This window comes from Pezoporus wallicus, unplaced genomic scaffold (genome assembly GCF_028554395.1).
Source record: "Pezoporus wallicus isolate ANWC-B61680 ecotype Strahan unplaced genomic scaffold, APGP_CSIRO_Pwel_v1 contig_11153, whole genome shotgun sequence".
NCBI classification, from domain to species: domain Eukaryota; kingdom Metazoa; phylum Chordata; class Aves; order Psittaciformes; family Psittacidae; genus Pezoporus; species Pezoporus wallicus.
In genome coordinates, this window is record NW_026639099.1 from 219,032 (window position 1) to 237,020 (window position 17,989).

Genomic DNA, 17,989 nt, shown 5'->3' on the forward strand with positions numbered 1-17,989 from the left:
TCCAGTGTCAGGCTGTAATAAATTATTCCCGAGTGGTAATGGGAGAAACTGGATAAATGTAGGGTGATCCAGAGCAGCCTCTGGAGTGCAGGGGAAAAGTAACAGTCCAAAGGGCCAGCCTGGAGGACAGCTGTCTTTGAGGAGGGATCTTGATTGCTGCCTTGTGCTATTACTCGGGATTTGGGAAATTGTGGCTGATGTCATTCCAGTCTGGTACAGTTTTGATCTCCTGAAAGGCTGAGGGAAGAGACTCAACCACAATGACTACAAAAAGCTATGCAATTGGTGGGGGAGATTGTGCTTGCAGAGTGATGAGCACATAAAATATTCCGTGTGGAAGAACTAGTAGGGCCAAGGAAAGTATTTCTGCCTGGCCGGAATCGCCGCGAGAGTCAAGGCAGACCACGTCTCTAGAGCAAACGAGTAAGGAAATCACCGGGACCCGATGGCAAGTCCGTGTCTCGTGTGCCGACCCCGCGAGTTTCGCTTGGATAGGGGTGGACGAGCAGCGCTCAGCAGCGCCCGATGACTGCAGTGCAGGGAGTAGGCTGCAGGCGCCGCTGTTGACCGAAGAGGAGAGGAAGGCTCGAAGCGCTGCCGGCAACCCCTCCCGCTGCGGCCCGGCTCGCTCGCTGGCTGTCTCGGCGGCCGGGCGGTCTCCGAGCGTCCCCGCGGTGCGGAACCCGGCTACATCGAGGCAGAGGGGTCGGCGGCAGCAGCGGCAGGAAGCAGCGACACGGACCGGGAGAGGGAGCACAAACCAGCACAGCGGTCGGCAAAGGAGGGAAGTGTTTGCGGCGGTGCGGGGTTGGCGGGGACGCGGTGGAGATGTGCACGGCGGAGAGACGCTGGAGCCGGTGTAAGAGAGTGCTGCTGTGGACCGTCCTGGTGGCAGCGTGGGACGCGGCGTGGGGGCAGCTGCAATACTCGATTCCGGAGGAGCTGCCTAAGGGCTCGTTCGTGGGCGACGTGGCCAAGGACCTGGGGCTGGAGCTACCGGTTCTCCGTCACCGCAGCGTCCGAGTCGTCTCTGAAGGTAGGACGCAGTATTTCTCTTTGCACGGGAAAACGGGACATTTGGTGACAGCGGAGAGGATAGACAGGGAGCAGCTGTGCCGGCTGGTGGTGAAATGCGTGCTGCACTGTGAGGTTATCGTGGAAGAAGAAATGAAGGTTTACAAAATCGAAGTAGAGATCACAGACATTAACGACAACGCGCCCAGCTTCCGACGACCAGAAAAGGAACTGAGAATGAGCGAGATGACAGCTCCTGGATCACGGTTTACCTTGGCCGAAGCTCACGACCCTGATGCAGGCTCGAATTCCCTGCAGCGCTACGAGCTGAGCGGTGACGAGCACTTCTCGCTGGCCGTGCAGGCGGGCCCCGGCGGCAGTCAGCGTCCCGAGCTGGTGCTGGAGAAGGCGCTGGACCGGGAGGAGGCGGCGTTTCACGAGCTGGTGCTGAGGGCGAGCGACGGCGGAGAGCCTGCGCGGACGGGAACGGCGCGGATCCGCGTGGCTGTGCTGGACGCCAACGACAACGCGCCCGTTTTCAGCCAGGCGGAGTACACGGTGCGTGTGCCCGAGGACATGCCTGTGGGCTCTGTCCTTGTTACTCTCACGGCCTCTGACGCCGATGAGGGGTTGAACGGACACGTGAAATACAGTATCCATAAGATTTCAGACCGGGCATCGGAACTTTTCCAGCTGGACTCTGAGACTGGAGAAATATCTCTAAAGGACGATTTGGACTTTGAGGAAATCGCCACACATGAGCTGGAGGTGCAGGCACTCGACGGAGGTGAACTATCAGATACAGCGAAAATCGCGATCATGGTGACAGACGTCAACGACAATGCCCCCGAGATTTCGGTGCGGTCGGCTCTGAGTGAGATTTCTGAGGACGCGACATCGGGGACGGTGGTGGCACTCCTGCACGTACAGGACAAGGACTCGGGGGTGAACGGCCAGGTGAGGTGCAGCATCGCCGAGACTCTCCCTTTCCGGCTGGAGAAGACATTTGAGGACTACTACCGCGTGGTGATGGAGGGGGAGTTGGACCGCGAGAAGGTGTCGGAGTACAACGTGACGGTGCGGGCGGTGGACAGCGGGTCACCGGCGAAGGAGTGTAGCGCGGTGCTAGTGCTACGGGTGCTGGACGTGAACGACAACGCCCCCGTGTTCGCGGAGCCGCGCTACAGCGCCCGGCTGGCCGAGAACAACGCAGCGGGCGCGCCAGTGCTGACGGTGCGGGCAACGGACGCGGACTGGGGGCAGAACGCGCGCGTGCGGTACCGGCTGTCGGAGGGGCGGGTGAGGGACGCGCCGCTCTCGTCCTACGTGTCGGTGCAGGCGGAGACGGGCGCGCTGTACGCGCTGCGCTCGTTCGACTACGAGGAGGTGCGCGAGGTGCGGCTGTGGGTGTGGGCGGAGGACGGCGGCTTGCCGGCGCTGAGCAGCAACGCGTCGGTGGTGCTGGAGATCGTGGACGAGAACGACAACGCGCCGCAGGTGCTGTACCCGCCGGCGGCGGCGCCTTCGGCGGCGGTGTCGGGCTGGGCGGGCGTGGAGCTGGCGCCGCGGTCGGCGGAGCCCGGGGCGCTGGTGGCCAAGGTGGTGGCGGTGGACGCGGACGCGGGGCAGAACGCGTGGCTGTCGTACGAGCTGGCCAAGGCGACGGAGCCGGGGCTGTTCCGCGTGGGGCTGCACAGCGGCGAGGTGCGCACGGCGCGCTTCCCGCTGGCCCGCGACGCTGCGCGCCAGAGCCTGGTGGTGGTGGTGAAGGACCACGGGCGGCCGGCGCTGTCGGCCACGGCCACGCTCACGGTGGTGCTGGCCGAGAGCGTGGCCGAGCTGCTCTCGGAGCTGGGCAGCGCGGCGGCGGCGGTGCCGGGCGAGCCGGCCGCCAGCCTCACGCGCTGGCTGGTGCTGGCCGTGGCGGCCGTGTCCTGCCTCTTCCTCGCCTTCCTGCTGCTGCTGCTGGCGTTCCGCCTGCGGCGCTGGCGCCGCTCGCAGCTGCTGGCGACGTCGGGCAGCGCCGCCTTGCGCGGTGTCCCGGCCTCCCAGTTTGTGGGCATCGACGGCGTCCGCGCCTTCCTGCACTCCTACTCGCACGAGGTGTCTCTCACCGCCGACTCTCGCAAGAGCCATCTCCGCTTGTCCTCTGGCAGCTGCTGCGACACCCTCCCGGCCCGTCCGCCACCTGACGATCCCGCGCCACTGCTCGGGGAGGACCCTGCCGCCCCCCGCTGCATGGACCCCTCTGCTCCCACGGTGAGTTCTTTCCAGGAGTCTTTTCGCTGCTTCCTTCGCTCTGCTGCTTGTCTGCCCTTTTCCCGGTGGATTATCTTTTCGTGTTCCCTCTGTAGCTCGGGGAGCTGTGGGGACGAGGAAGGCAAAGATTATCTGAGCCCCGTTCTAAATTCTGGTGCTTCTTGCGCCGAGGAGGGGACTGTGGGTTGTAGGCTCAGGTATGCAGCAGATGGCGAGGCAGGAGGAGCAGGTGGAGAGGCCAGCCGGAGTTTCCTTGGAAGAAGGTGTCATGTTTTACCACATCTTCATTTTGTTCCATGCTGTTCAGCGACCCAATCTCTACAGTAGCCTCGTGCCTCCTTGTAGGGGCATGAGTAGAAATGTGTCTTCATCTTACTATAGAAATGTAAAGATGTTCAGCAATACATTCGAGTTGTGAAGTACCTGCGCCCAAGAGTAATGTCCTGCACTGAGTTTTGCCTTCCAAAGGAATTTTTGCTAGAAGGTGTCATTGCATCTGTATGGGTTGCCCTGATAGGTTCTCCATGTGCATTTGCACTTGTATCGGTCTAATTATGCCTTAGCGGCATTTCTGTGCAACTCTTTTGGTGGTTTGCAGTTGATGAAAATCAATGACAATAATGCAAGCTGTAATGGGTTTGAGATACCGATGGTGGTGTCTGTGTGGAGGTATTGGTGGATACATGTGTTGTGTTGATTCCCAGGGTTTATTGTCGGTGTATTGAAAATTATTCAAGATGTCATGTCTTGGATATTGCCTTGGTTTGGCTCTGTCCAAGCTGTGGGTTCATCTGTTTGCTTTCCTGTTCCATGATCAGTGACAGAGCATAGATGTACACTTTACAGTAGTGTGATGAAAAGAGAAGTATCTCTGCATGCTGAGGATCTCCTCGCGAAGGAGAAGCTGCATGGGCAATTTTCAGTGGTGTCTGAAGACAAATGTAGCTTTTCTGTTGTGTAAGTTTGAGCAGGGTGAGAAATCCTGGTCAGATGCAAAGTTTTGCTGTGGTATAATTTGTAAACATGTAAAAATGGTGTAAAAGGTCAGTTTGTCCTGGTTATTTGAGGCCCACAGTTGTGGTTCATGTATAGATTGTCCACAGAATTGCCTGGAGGGAATGTGGCTACTGTCTGGTGTGAGCTCCTTTGGTTACGAACTAGGTCCTTCTTTAGTGTACCTGCTGTATCTGAAATGTTGGCTATGATTCCTTCATGTCTGCAGGTTCCCTGTTCTTGCCTTATCCAGGTCTAAAGTTGGGCCTGATTGTCCCTGTTAATCCTTAAAAAGTCTTTTGTACTTGCTGGGCTGCAGGAAGTTGCCATCCATAGCCTGAAGGTGTTCAGCCAAGATGAACACTTTGATATACCTGTTTCCCTGAGATGTCACAATGATACGCTCCTCCACTTATGACTGACATATGGGCAAAATATTGGACATGATCTGTAGCGCAACTAAGGACTTGGAATACAAAGCAAGGAGAGTGAAAGGCTGGCTTTGAACCAGGAAAATAGGTGAGTCAGCATGGCTTTGCTTGGGCAGTACTTTGATTTTTCTGCCTGGTGCGAAGGCCTGTGCCATATTTTGTGTGATCCTGGTCTCCTGAAATGCAATAGTAGAGCATTTGCTCCATAAATCAGTACATAGATGAAGCAAAGGTAAAATGGCTTATAAAACTTGTGAGAAACCTTTATCCAACTTGTATCTCCCTGTAACATTAGTGTATTTTCACAACTGTAGTTACGCTTCCTTTGAGGACATTATTCCTCAGAGGTCATGGTTCTTTTTCCCCATTTTGGACAGTTTTTACATTTGGTAATGTGAATGTTGATTTGCAGCACATATTTACTGCAGCCAATATTGTAACCATGAGAATGAAGAAGGTAGAATTTGTTGTTGAATACTGAGGTGGAAAAGGAGGTCCATGAGAAGGCCTTTGCTTCATATTTCCAGGAGATGAGCAGGCCACAGAATAGAAAACAGTTGCTGAGAGCTCGTGACTATTAAACTAAACCCAATATGTAGTGCAGAGGAAGACTGTAGGCCCACAGTTGCAGCTTGAGATAGGAACAACCTCCAAGTGCTCCCAGGGATGAATTTCAGTGCCTTCAGTGAGTAGCAGGAAGACTTACAGGTAAGTTTCTGTGACAGCACACTTTTCTAACACTTCTTGTGTGATTTATGGGTTTGCAATATTATGTGATGGTGTCATGAAACTGCTCAATAATGAACATTCAGTTTAGTGACATGAACAGGAATTGGTTAATGCTGTTTTGGTGCTGGACTCAGTAAGAAAACGTGCATGTGGTCCATGAATGGTGAAGTGGCAGATTGCTCTGCCCTAATAAATGTTCATCCCCTCAGCCTCATGCCATCATGCCTTTAAGTGAAGGGTGGCTACAGAAATGGCAAGAGTAGTGGTATGGGTTCATTTTCTCTGAGCTTGATTTCCTTGTTTGTGCAGTTATTAGTTTGTCTTCCATGCTGGGTGGCATTTCCCTCTTCCTTACCATTTCTCTACAGCTGTGTGAGATATAAAGCCTTTTAAAATATGGTTTGGTTGGTTTTGTTTTTTTTTTTTGTTTTGTTTTGTTTTGTTTTTGAGAATGCTGCCACACAGTAGAAGCAATTCCCAAGAACTGGTGGATTTCTAATGCTTTCTTGCCTGCTTGTGTGAGGTATGGTTTTGGTTTCCTCTTCTTGATTTCCTCGGTGTACAATTTTGGTTGTAATTACCAGCTTTGTTTAGCAATCTGGTTAGTGCCTCTAGCTCATGCTGCAGCAGCTGTTCAGCGCGTTCTGTTATTGTTGGCATACCAGATGTAAACAAGTAATCGAACTATTTGGCCTCAGAAATGGTAGACGTTCTGTTCATTTGAGTGTTTCTAAGATCTTGCATTTCATGCGCTACTAGACCTCATTTCCGCTCAAATTTGTTCTGCCAGAGCAAGGGTGCAGTTCCAGAAATAGAGCCACAGGGACGAGGCATGCAGGGTGTCCCCTAAACGGTCCGATAACATCCTGGCTTCTGTTGGAGAGATACACATTTGACAACTGGGCTGTTAGATGGCCTGAGTTCAGGTCCTCTACCATTACGACTCAGTGGTATTTTAAATCAGAAAAGAGCAGGGTAAAATTCACCCTGAAGCAGTGTAATATAAAGTCTCTAGCTACAAAAATGATTCTTTAGGTGGGTGGCTGCCGCTGCTCCTATCAGGGGCGCAGCCTCCGACTCGACTGCGGTGGCATCGAGTCGCCTCCGGGTGTCGCTGTTGGCCAACGCGAAACGGCGCTGGAGCCAAAGCTGCAGCCGGAGCCGCCGCAACGTTCGGCCCCCGCAACGTTCGGCCCCCGCAGGCTGCTCTCTCGTTCAGCGCCGGCCACAGCGGCAGCGGCACGGGCAGGAGAGGCGAGACGGCGTCCGAGCCGGCATCGAGCTCCGTGCCCTCCGGCAGCCCCTCCGCTCCCTGCAGAGAGGAGCTGGAAGAAAGAAAGCAGCGGCAGGAGGAGCGCGCCTAGGATGGCGAGAATGGCGAGCAGGCAGAGGCAGAGCCGGCGTCCAGCAGCCGGCCTAGTGCTGCTGCCCTCTTTACTGCTGTGCTGGTGCTGCCGGGCGGCGCCAGAGCGGCTCCGCTACGCCATTCCCGAGGAGCTGGACAGAGGCTCGCTGGTGGGGCCGCTGGCCCGGGACCTGGGGCTGAGCCCGGCGGAGCTGCCGGCACGCAAGCTGCGGCTGAACACCGAGAAGCAATACTTTACCGTGAGTGGGGAGAACGGGAACCTGTACGTGAGCGAGAGGTTGGACAGGGAGGAGATGTGCGGCAAGTCGACGTCCTGTTCTATCAGCTTCGAGACACTCGTGCAGAACCCGTTTAATGTTTTCCACGTCGACGTGGCAATCCAGGACGTGAACGACAACGCTCCACGGTTTCTTAAGGAAAACATGCAATTAGAAATAATTGAATCCACACCTCCCGGCGCTCGGTTTTACTTGGGAGTTGCTGAGGACGAGGACGTGGGTCGTAACTCGTTACAGGGCTACAAGGTGGAGGACAACGAGTACTTCACAGTGGAAGTGAAGGAGAGCAAGGACAGACGCAAGTTCGCGGAGCTGGTGCTGCTTCGGGCGCTGGACCGGGAGAAAGAACAGAGCCTGCGGCTGCTCCTGACGGCGGTGGACGGCGGGGACCCGCCCCGGAGCGGCACCGCCCAGCTCTGCATCAACGTCACCGATGCCAACGACAACGCCCCCATCTTCGCGCAGGAGCGGTATCGAGTGAGCGTGAGGGAGGATGCACTGCCGGGGTCGACGGTGCTGAACGTTTCTGCCTCTGATGCCGACGCTGGCAGCAACGCCCGCATCACGTACGGCTTTGGGAAAATGCCGCCTAAGGTGCTTCAGAAGTTCATGGTGGATGCGGAGAGCGGGAGGATCACGCTGCAGGAGGCACTGGACTTCGAGGACACGGGCTCGTTCAGCCTGGCCGTTGAAGCAAAGGACGGGGCCGGTCTCTTGGCTCACTGCGAGGTGGAGGTGGAGGTGCTGGACGTGAACGACAACGAGCCCGAAATTACGGTGCTGTCGGTGTCGAACCCTGTGCCCGAGGACTCGCCTGCCGGTACAGTGGTGGCCCTGCTGAACGTGAAAGACCCGGATTCCGGGGAGAACGGTCAGGTGTGGTGCGAGCTGTCGGGCGAGGCGCCGCTGTCGCTCGTGGCGTCGTCGGGCGGGTCGTACAAGGTGGTGACGGCGAGCGCGCTGGACCGGGAACAGAAGTCCGAACACCGGGTGACGGTGGTGGCGAGGGACCGGGGCAGCCCGGCGCTCTCGAGCAGCACGGTGCTGGTGCTGGAGGTGTCGGACGTGAACGACAACGCGCCGGTGTTCGAGGAGGCCGCCTACAGCGCCTACGTGGCGGAGAACAACGCGGCGGGCGAGCTGGTGCTGCACGTGAGGGCGCGGGACGCGGACGCTGGCAGCAACGGGCGCGTGAGGTACTCGATGGAAGGCGGCAGCGCGGGCGCGGCGCCGTACGTGTCGGTGGAGGCGCAGAGCGGCGCAATGTACGCGCAGCGCTCCTTCGACTACGAGCAGTGCCGGGAGTTCGCGGTGGTGGTGCGGGCTCAGGATGGCGGGGAACCGGCGCGGAGCTCGACGGCGACGGTGCGCGTCTTCGTGTTGGACCGCAACGACAACGCGCCGCGGGTGCTGTGGCCAGCAGCGGCGGGTGCAGGGGCAGACCCGGGACTGGCGTCGGCCGCGGTCCCTTTCGAGATGGTGCCTCGGTCGGCTGAGGCCGGGTACCTGGTGGCCAAGGTGGTGGCGGTGGACGCGGATGCGGGGCGCAACGCCTGGCTGTCGTACGAGCTGGTGCAGGCGCCGGAGCCGGCGCTGTTCCGCGTGGGGCTGCACAGCGGCGAGGTGCGCACGGCGCGGGCCGTGTCGGACAGGGACGCGGCGAAGCAGCGGCTCGTGGCCGTGGTGAAGGACCACGGGCAGCCGGCGCTGTCGGCCACGGCCACGCTGCACGTGGTGCTGGCCGAGAGCTTGCAGGAGGCGCTGCCGGAGCTGAGCGAGCGGGCGGCGGGCGCCGACTCGGCGGCGGAGCTGCAGTTCTCCCTCGTGCTGGCGTTGGCTCTCCTGTCCGCGCTCTTCCTGCTGAGCGTGGCGCTGGCCGTGCTGGCAAGGGGCCGCCGTGCCGGGCCGCCCGCCGTGCTGCGCTGCCTGGGTGCTCAACGCTTCTCCGTGGCCGGCGCCGCTTTCCCAGCCGACTTCTGCGAGGGCACCTTGCCCTACTCCTACAACCTGTGCGTTGCGTCTGGACGAGCCGTCGCCGAAGCCGCTTGGCCACCGCCGCCGCTTTCTAACCTGCCCGCGGAGGAGCTTCTCTGTGGGGAGTCCCTCGGAGAGCGAAGCCTGACCAGCAGCGCCGTCGTGGGAAAACCGCCAGCGGACTCCGAAGTACAGCAGGTCTGTAAGCCCGCGCTTACGTCTTTCTCGGGTCTTTCCTAACAGGCTCTCTGCGGTTATTCGTGGTTGCGCGCGTGGTCGTGCCGATCTTTCAGGAACGAAATAATCCTGTGCCGTGGCCTTTTTTTGGGATCATTCACTGAACAGTAACTTTTCCGCGAATGACCACCCATCACGTGTAGTCCTCGTTTGAAGGTTCTTGCTGTTAATTGGTTTGTTAATTTTGTCCAAGAAACACCAAACAAATCCAACATTGTTTCAGAACCCATTTTTATATTTTTTCCAAAGAGCTGTATTTTCAAAGTGCAGAGGCTGCGTTTTGGACGATTTATTTTTTTTGCTGTAATGACTCCACGAGTGTGTGTGCATCATACTAGAGCAGAGCCGCAAGTCCTAGGCTGTAGTGTCAGCCTGCAATGAAAAATTCCCCAGTGTCGGTGGCGGAAGCAGGAGGAATGCAGGGTGATCCGGATTAGCCTCCGGAGTGCAGGGGGAAAGTCCGCAGAAAGCTCTGACTTCTCAGCGGACTCTCTTTGGGGGGGGGGTGGGGGTGGGGTGGTTGGGTGACTCTTGTGAAGATCTTGTGATTGCATCTATGTGCTATTGCTCGGGATTTGAGAGATTGTGACACGGCGTGCGAGTCTCAGTTCTCATCTGCTGAAAGGCTGAGGGAAAAATTCTAGCTCGACTACAAAAAGCTGTGCAGATTGGATTGCCTGCAGAGATGTTTTAAACGAAAAAAGCTAAAACGAAAAAGACTACGAAGCTAGTGTTCTGAAATGCTGTGGGTCTAAGTGCAGGCGGATCCACTGTGGAGATCCTCTAACTGCTTAGCGGGGTCGAGAAAATGGGGTTGATGCTTCGGTTTAGATTTCCTTTTTGACCGAAACTACTAAAGGAAACGCTCATTTATAGATTGTCCCTCCCTAGTGAATGTACCCGTCTTCCACATTGTCCTCCTGTCTTTTGGAGAAGGCTGCTGCAGAAATGGCAGCATTAATGGCAAGTTCTGTCTGGGCATGATTTTTCTGAGTTGTGCATTTACTGCTCATGAGTTCGTCACATAGTTGCTGCTTCTGCCTATTTTACCAGGATAGTCCTCTACCCATCCTGCTCATCCAACCCGAGAACGAGGTACGCAAAGTAGCAGCAATTGATCACTCGAATAAAGTCCATTTGCATTGTGTTTAGCGGTAGTTGAGGGTCTGCAGCTGTAATAGTCTCCTGTCCTATGCTATTCTGTTGAAGAGGTGTCCAACACGAAGAGGATTAGCTGAAAAGTTGCAATCCTTTACATCAGTATCCCAGAGCTAATTACTTGGATAAAAAACCCTTATTTGGTTTTAAAGGGGGAGTTACTCGAAGTCCTTCAGCTTCGCTTTTCCAGTCGAATATTTGGTTTATAAGGAAATCGAGTAGTCCCATTAAAAATGCCGCAAGACAAGCCAGCCGTACTTCTCTGTATCATGCTTACTCACAAAAGGTCTCAAATTCGGCGGGGTTGGTAGTGTGCTGAATTTGAAGCTTATCATCTGTACAAAGTTCTCGCCACCTGGGTTAATGACCTGAAACCTGGTTTGCGGGAAGGGTGTGTGCGATTACTGCGTTTAGGATCTCGGAACCTGTTTTCTTTTGATCTCCTTGTACCAGTAATTCAGCTACGAAGGGTATAAAACGTTGTGACTGCAGTGCCGAGATGAGGCTGCGGGCGCCGCTGTTGACCGAGGAGGAGCGGGAGGAAGGTCGGAGCGCTGCCTGCAGCCCCGCCCGCTGCTACCGCGCTCGCTCGCTCGCTCGCTGGTTGTCTCGGAGGCCGGACAGTCTGCGAGCGTCCCCGCAGCGCGGAGCCGTGCGGTAACGACGGGGTGGAGCCAGTGCAGCGGCAGGAGCGGAGACACGGACCAGGAGCCAGTGCAGCTGCCGGAGCAGGAGAAGGACACGGAGCAGGGGTCGGCGGCGGGGAGCTGTCTGCGGAGGTGCGGGGTGGACGGGGCTGTGGCAGAGATCGGCTCGGCGGGAATGCGCTGGGACTGGCAGGAACGAGCGCTGCTGTGGGCCATCCTGGTGGCGGCGTGGGACGCGGCATGGGGGCAGCTGCGCTACTCAGTTCCCGAGGAGCTGCCCAAGGGCTCATTCGTGGGCGACATGGCCAAGGACCTGGGGCTGAAGCTGCCGGCTGTCCGCGACCGCGGTCTTCGCCTGCTGGAGAGAGGTAGGGCGCAGTATTTCGCCTTGCACGGGAAGACGGGCCATTTGGTGACAGCGGAGAGGATAGACAGGGAGCAGCTCTGTGAAAGCGCGCAGCAATGCGTGCTGCGCTGTGAGGTGATCGTGGAGGGAGAAATGAAGGTTTACAAAATAGAAGTGGAAATCACGGACATTAACGACAGCGAGCCCAGTTTCGAAGAGGCAGACACGGAGCTGAGAATGAGCGAGTTAACAGCCCCGGGGTCGCGGTTTCCCCTGGCCGAAGCTCACGACCCGGACTCGGGCCCAAATTCCCTGCAGCGCTACGAGCTGAGTGGAGACGAGCACTTCTCCCTGGCCGTGCAGGCTGGTCCCAGCGGTGATCAGCGCCCCGAGCTGGTGCTGGCGAAGGCGCTGGACCGGGAGGAGGCGGCATTCCACGAGCTGGTGCTGAGGGCGAGCGATGGCGGAGAGCCGGCTCGCACAGGCACGGCGCGGATCCGCGTGGTCGTTCTGGACGCCAACGACAACGCGCCCGTGTTCAGCCAGGCGGAGTACACGGTGCGTGTGCCCGAGGATGTGCCCGTGGGCTCCGTTCTTCTCGCTGTCACGGCTTCTGACGCCGACGAGGGTTTGAACGGACACCTGAAATATTCATTGAAAAAGGACAGGGCATCGCAGACATTCTTGCTAGACGCAGACACAGGAGAGATAACGCTGATGCGGAACCTGGACTTCGAGGAAGGCAACTCCTACGAATTGCAAGTGCAGGTACACGACGGTGGGGGCCTTTTCGACACGGCTAATGTTGGGATCACGGTGACAGACGTCAACGACAATGCACCAGAACTGACGATGTCGTCGTCTCTCAGCGAAATCTCCGAGGATGCACCGCCGGGAACGGTAATGGCCTTATTGCACGTGCAGGACCATGACTCAGGAGCGAACGGTCAGGTGCGGTGCAGCATTGCCGAGAACTTCCCGTTCCGCCTGGAGAAGACCTTTGAAGACTACTACCGCATAGTGACGGCAGGGCACCTGGACCGCGAGAAGGTGTCAGAGTACAACCTGACCGTGCGGGCAGTGGACGGTGGGTCTCCGGCGCTGCAGAGCAACGTGATGCTGGCGCTGCGGGTGCTGGACGTGAACGACAACTCGCCAGTGTTTGCGAAGGCGCGCTACAGCGCCCGGCTGGCCGAGAACAACGCAGCGGGAGCGCTGGTGCTGACGGTGCGGGCAACGGACGCGGACTGGGGGCAGAACGCGCGCGTGCGGTACCGGCTGTCGGAGGGGCGGGTGAGGGACGCGCCGCTCTCGTCCTACGTGTCGGTGCAGGCGGAGACGGGCGCGCTGTACGCGCTGCGCTCGTTCGACTACGAGGAGGTGCGCGAGGTGCGGCTGTGGGTGTGGGCGGAGGACGGCGGCTTGCCGGCGCTGAGCAGCAACGCGTCGGTGGTGCTGGAGATCGTGGACGAGAACGACAACGCGCCGCAGGTGCTGTACCCGCCGGCGGCGGCGCCTTCGGCGGCGGTGTCGGGCTGGGCGGGCGTGGAGCTGGCGCCGCGGTCGGCGGAGCCCGGGGCGCTGGTGGCCAAGGTGGTGGCGGTGGACGCGGACGCGGGGCAGAACGCGTGGCTGTCGTACGAGCTGGCCAAGGCGACGGAGCCGGGGCTGTTCCGCGTGGGGCTGCACAGCGGCGAGGTGCGCACGGCGCGCTTCCCGCTGGCCCGCGACGCGGCGCGCCAGAGCCTGGTGGTGGTGGTGAAGGACCACGGGCGGCCGGCGCTGTCGGCCACGGCCACGCTCACGGTGGTGCTGGCCGAGAGCGTGGCCGAGCTGCTCTCGGAGCTGGGCAGCGCGGCGGCGGCGGTGCCGGGCGAGCCGGCCGCCAGCCTCACGCGCTGGCTGGTGCTGGCCGTGGCGGCCGTGTCCTGCCTCTTCCTCGCCTTCCTGCTGCTGCTGCTGGCGCTGCGCCTGCGGCACTGGCGCCGCTCGCAGCTGCTGGCGACGTCGGGCAGCTCCGCCTTGCGCGGTGTCCCGGCCTCGCAGTTTGTGGGCATCGACGGCGTCCGCGCCTTCCTGCACTCCTACTCGCACGAGGTGTCTCTCACCGCTGACTCTCGCAAGAGCCATCTCCGCTTGTCCTCAGGCAGCTGCTGCGACACCCTCCCGGCCCGTCCGCCTCTTCTCGGGGAGGACATTGCAGCCTCCTGCCGCGCGGACCCCGCCATTCCCCCGGTGAGTTCCTCCCAGGAGCCTTTCTCCACGTCGCTTTCTTCTTCTGCTTCTCCTGTCTTGTTGCTGGGTGCTGGTGCCTCTTGCTCCCAGGAGGGGAACGCGGGATGTTAGCAAGTTGAGAGGCGGAAGGAGCAATCCTGCTGCCAGCGGTAGTTTCCTTGGAGGGGGGCTTTGTGTTTTAGGATGTCTTCACTATGTTGACACAGTTTCTTCCTTCAAACGGGTCTTTTTAAACCTTGACATTTCTTCTCTGAAGTCTCATGAGCAGACATATGTAAAGATGCAAAGAGCACCATTGTGTGGTGTAGGGTTGGAGAGCAGAGTCATGGTACTTGTGCAGGATTGGCTCTTGAAGACGCAAGAGACATGGTTTCTTAATTTTTGTGGCCAGTGCCCAACTGTGAGTATACAGTGTGAGTTTCATCTTCCCAAAGAATGCCTGCTAAAAGACGTTTTACTCCATCTGTATGGGCATCCGTGGAAGGTTTCTCCTGTTTTCAGGTTGTGGTCGTTTTTGACAGCTTACGTATTTATGACAGGTGTGATAATGGGAGCTGTTGGAGGAGCCAGCAGTGGAATCATTGTCTATTTCTAGCCTAAAAGCCATTCTCGAGTATGCTGTAATCGAATCAGAATAGTTAGGGTTGGAAAGGACCTTAAGATCATCTAGTTCCAACCTCCCCCCTCCCCCCCCCCCCCCCCCATGGGCAGGGAGACCTCACACTAAACCATGTCACCCAGGGCTCTGTCCAACCTGGCCTTGAACACTGTCAGGGATGGAGCATTCATAGCTTCCCAGGGCAGCCCATTCCAGTGCCTCACCACCCTTAAAGAACTTCTTCCTTATATCCAATCTAAACTTCCCCTGTTTTAACCCATTACCCCTTGTCCTGTCACTGCAGTCTATTGAAGCATCCCTCCCCAGTATTTTTACAGGCCCTTCAAATACTGGAAGGCTGCTATGAGGTCTCCATGCAGCCTTCTCCAGGCTGAACAGCCCCAACTTTCTCAGCTGTCTTCATACGGGAAGTGCTCTAGTTCCCTGATCATCCTTTTGGACCTCCTCTGGACTTGTTCCAACAGTTCCATGTCCTTTTTGTGTTGACATCAGAACTGTACACAGTACTCCGAGGTCTCACAAGAGCAGAGTAGAGGGGCAGGGTCACCTCCTTCGACCTGCTTCTTTTGGTGCAGCCCAGGATATGGTTGGTCTTCTAGGCTGTGAGCGCACTGCTGGCTCATGTCCATAAATTCCATAAGGTTGACATCAGCCCAGCTCACAAGCATGTCAAGGTCCCTCTGGATGGCATCCCTTCCCTTCAGCTTATCAACCAAACCGCACAGCTTGGTGTCATCGGCAAACTTGCTGAGGGTGCACTCAATCCCACTGTCCATGTCACTGACAAAGTCATTGAACAAGACCAGTCCCAACAGTGATCCCTGAGGGACACCACTCATTACTGGTCTCTAGCTGGACATTGAGCCTTTGACCACAGCTCTTAGTGTGAGGCCATCCAGCCAGTTCTTTATCCACTAAGTGGTCCATCAAATTGATCTCTCTCCAATTTAAACAAGTATGTCATGCAGGACAGTGTCGAACACTTTGCACAAGTCCAGGTAGATGTCAGCTGCTCTACCCCTGCCCATCAGTTCCGTAGCCCCATCATAGAAGGCCACCAAATTGGTCAGGCAGGATTTCCCCTTAGTGAAGCCATGCTCTCACCAGTGGCTTATTCACTAGCTCCTTCGGGACCCACGGATGGATTTCGTCAAGCCCCATGGACTTGTGCATATTCAGGTTCTTAAGATGGTCTTGAACCAGATCCTCTCCTACAGTGGGCCTAATGTCTTCATTCTCACATTCCCTGCATCTGTCTTCCAAGACTTGGGTGGTGTGGTCAGAGCACTTGCCAGTGAAGACTGAGGCAAAGAAGTCAAGAACCTCAGCCTTCTCCAAATCCAGTCCTTCATGTGTCAACTTTGTGCCTTGCTGATTTGTCTTGCTGCTTGTGATGTACTGAAGGTAGGCTGTTCTCTCTGATAATGTGTGGAAGATCAAGCCTGTTACTTCTACTTCCCTGTTCCATAGGTTGCTTTCATGTTTAAAGCAATAGACTTCATATACTTGTTTCCTCAAAATACTTAAGCTCTTGCTTGTCACATGCATGTTGTGGGAAGTCAAATATTATCCATAGTAAGGAGAAGTTCTCTGTGCAACTTCAATTGAGTCTCTGCGATTAAGATCAATGATAACAAGGCAGCTGTGAAGGGCCTGAGGAGAGTCATTGGTGCTGTGTGTGCAGAGGTACTTACGGAGAGATCTGTGTTGTGTTCATTCCCAGGACTTGTTGGCCTATGGAATAATGATTCTGTTGATGTTTTTTTATATCACTTTGCTTGCATTTCTTTCCTATTGCATGATCAGTGACTGAGAATAGACATACAGATTCCATTGATCTTTGAGTCATGAACTAAGTTGCCCATGTTCTGAAGTAGAATTATGATGGTTTTGAGTTGATATTTTGACAACTAGGTCTTTATCAGAGATGCATATTTATGCACTTGAGAACATTCTACATTGCTTTCAAGTAGTGTTATGAGCAGATAAATCTCTTTATATGTGTTTGTGTTGCAGTCCTTGTTCTCAGAAGTTGCATAGGCCCATTCTTTTTCATTGGTGTCTGTCTACAAATGTAGCTTTCCCATTGAATAATATTTGGGCAGGGTGAGAAATCCTGTCTGTTCAGAGGCAGGGCTGGTGAAAACATTTGCTGTGGTATCATTTGAAATTTCTAAAATATATAATGATGGTGTAAAAGTTCATTTTGTCCTGGTTTTCATATGAGGCCCACAGTTGGGGTTTTGTTTGCTTGTTTTTTTTGTTGTATAAAGAAATTGCCTTGTGGAAAGGTGGGATGAGTTCCTGTGGACTTTTAACCAACCAGATCCCACTCTTTTGTACATACTATAGTTCACATTATCTAAAATGTTACGCTTTGATTCGTTCAGTGTTCTGTTTCTCACTGTTTGTTGTCCAGGTCTAAAGCTGGCCTCATTTTGCATGATGAAACATAAAACATTAAAAGATATCTTATATTTGCTGGGCTGGGGGAACAGTTCCAATCCATGAAAGTGGCTTTGAAGGAGCTTCTTGGTGGGGAGTCCATTGGGTAGCAATGCCTGAGTAGCTGCACCAGTGCAGGAGAGCTGCCTGTGGAGCCTGACTTGCCACAGCTCCGTAAGTCTGCATGTTTTTACTGTCCTGGAACCTTGCTGAACTGTTGTCTTCTTCTCCTGTGTGTTCCAGGATGGTATAGATTTGGAGTGCTGGTCTCTGTCCTTGTAGAGGAATGAAAGAATGGGGTCACTCTCTTCTTTTACAAGCAGGCATTTGGCTGTAGTGCTGCATGGTTCTTTGGTGATTGCAGGTTCAGGTTCACCTGAGAGGTTTGGCCTACATCTCACATGTGTTAGTAATGTTGAGCACAGTAAATTAATGATACGGTGATGCTGTGTGATGGAGATTTTTTCTTTCCGATCACCTTTTTCCCAAACCAATGTACTTGGTCTTGAGACCTGGATGCAAAGCTGTTCCTTCGTGCTGTTTTGTGAAACTTGCGTGTGGTTCCATAGGTGGAGGAGTTACAGATTGTTCCTCCAAAGTGAATCTTTCTAACTTTTGGAAATAGCATTAATATTTGCATTTGTTCCTTTTCTACTTAGTGATGGTATCTCTTTGTTCATTCACACATTCAGCTTCAGCTGAAGAATGTGAAACTCGTGTGTTTCCAAATGTTGAGTCAGTATTGGTGAAGGTGGATCCTTACGATGTGGTATGATATTCACCAACTCTACACAATGGGGTTAAGAAAAGGGGGTTGATGTTTGATGAGCAGTTCTCTGCATCTTTTCTTTTGATGGATTCTGTCTGCAAATGGTGAAGATTATGAAGACAGGCTGGGGAGATGAGGAGGGGATGTTGCCCTCTAGATCAGTGACCATCTGGAACTCATGGAGCTCCACCTCTGGTTTGATAAGAAGCTGACTGAGAGCTTATGGGTCAGGATTAAAGGGAGGGCACGGACAGGTGAATTGTGTGTGCCACAGGCTGTGATACCAGGAGGACCAAGCAGATGAGGCCCTCTATACACAGGAACAGCCTCATGTTCACAAGCCCTGTTACTCACTGGGGACTGCAACCAACCCAGTATCTGGTGTAGGGACAACACAGCAGGGCATAAGCAATCCAGGAGGTTCCTGGAATACATTGATGATAATTTCCTCCTCCAAGTGACAGAGGAGCCATCGAGGAGAGGGGTTAT

The 17,989-nt window shown here is 55.5% G+C and overlaps 2 protein-coding genes across 3 annotated transcripts in view; both read left to right on the forward strand.

Annotated features, from left to right (window-relative positions):
- Positions 1 to 17,989, forward strand: part of LOC130601541 (protocadherin gamma-C5-like) — a 176,012-nt gene that overhangs the window by 40,808 nt on the left and 117,215 nt on the right. The gene's annotated exons all lie outside the window — the stretch shown is intronic.
- LOC130601560 (uncharacterized) lies at positions 829 to 16,326 on the forward strand. The gene is made up of 5 exons (XM_057413720.1): positions 829 to 3,273; positions 6,489 to 9,242; positions 10,335 to 10,376; positions 10,932 to 13,667; positions 16,303 to 16,326. Exons 1-5 carry the CDS (start codon positions 829 to 831, stop codon positions 16,324 to 16,326), a joined length of 8,001 nt encoding a protein of 2,666 aa, XP_057269703.1.

Coding starts and splice junctions, on each gene's coding strand:
- LOC130601560 (XM_057413720.1), top strand. CDS start 829: ATGTGCACGGCGGAGAGACGCTGGAGCCGGTGTAAGAGAGTGCTGCTG. Junction 10,377..10,931: donor TCATCCAACCCGAGAACGAG/GTACGCAAAGTA, acceptor TTGTGACTGCAG/TGCCGAGATGAGGCTGCGGG. Junction 13,668..16,302: donor CGGACCCCGCCATTCCCCCG/GTGAGTTCCTCC, acceptor TTTGTGTTGCAG/TCCTTGTTCTCAGAAGTTGC.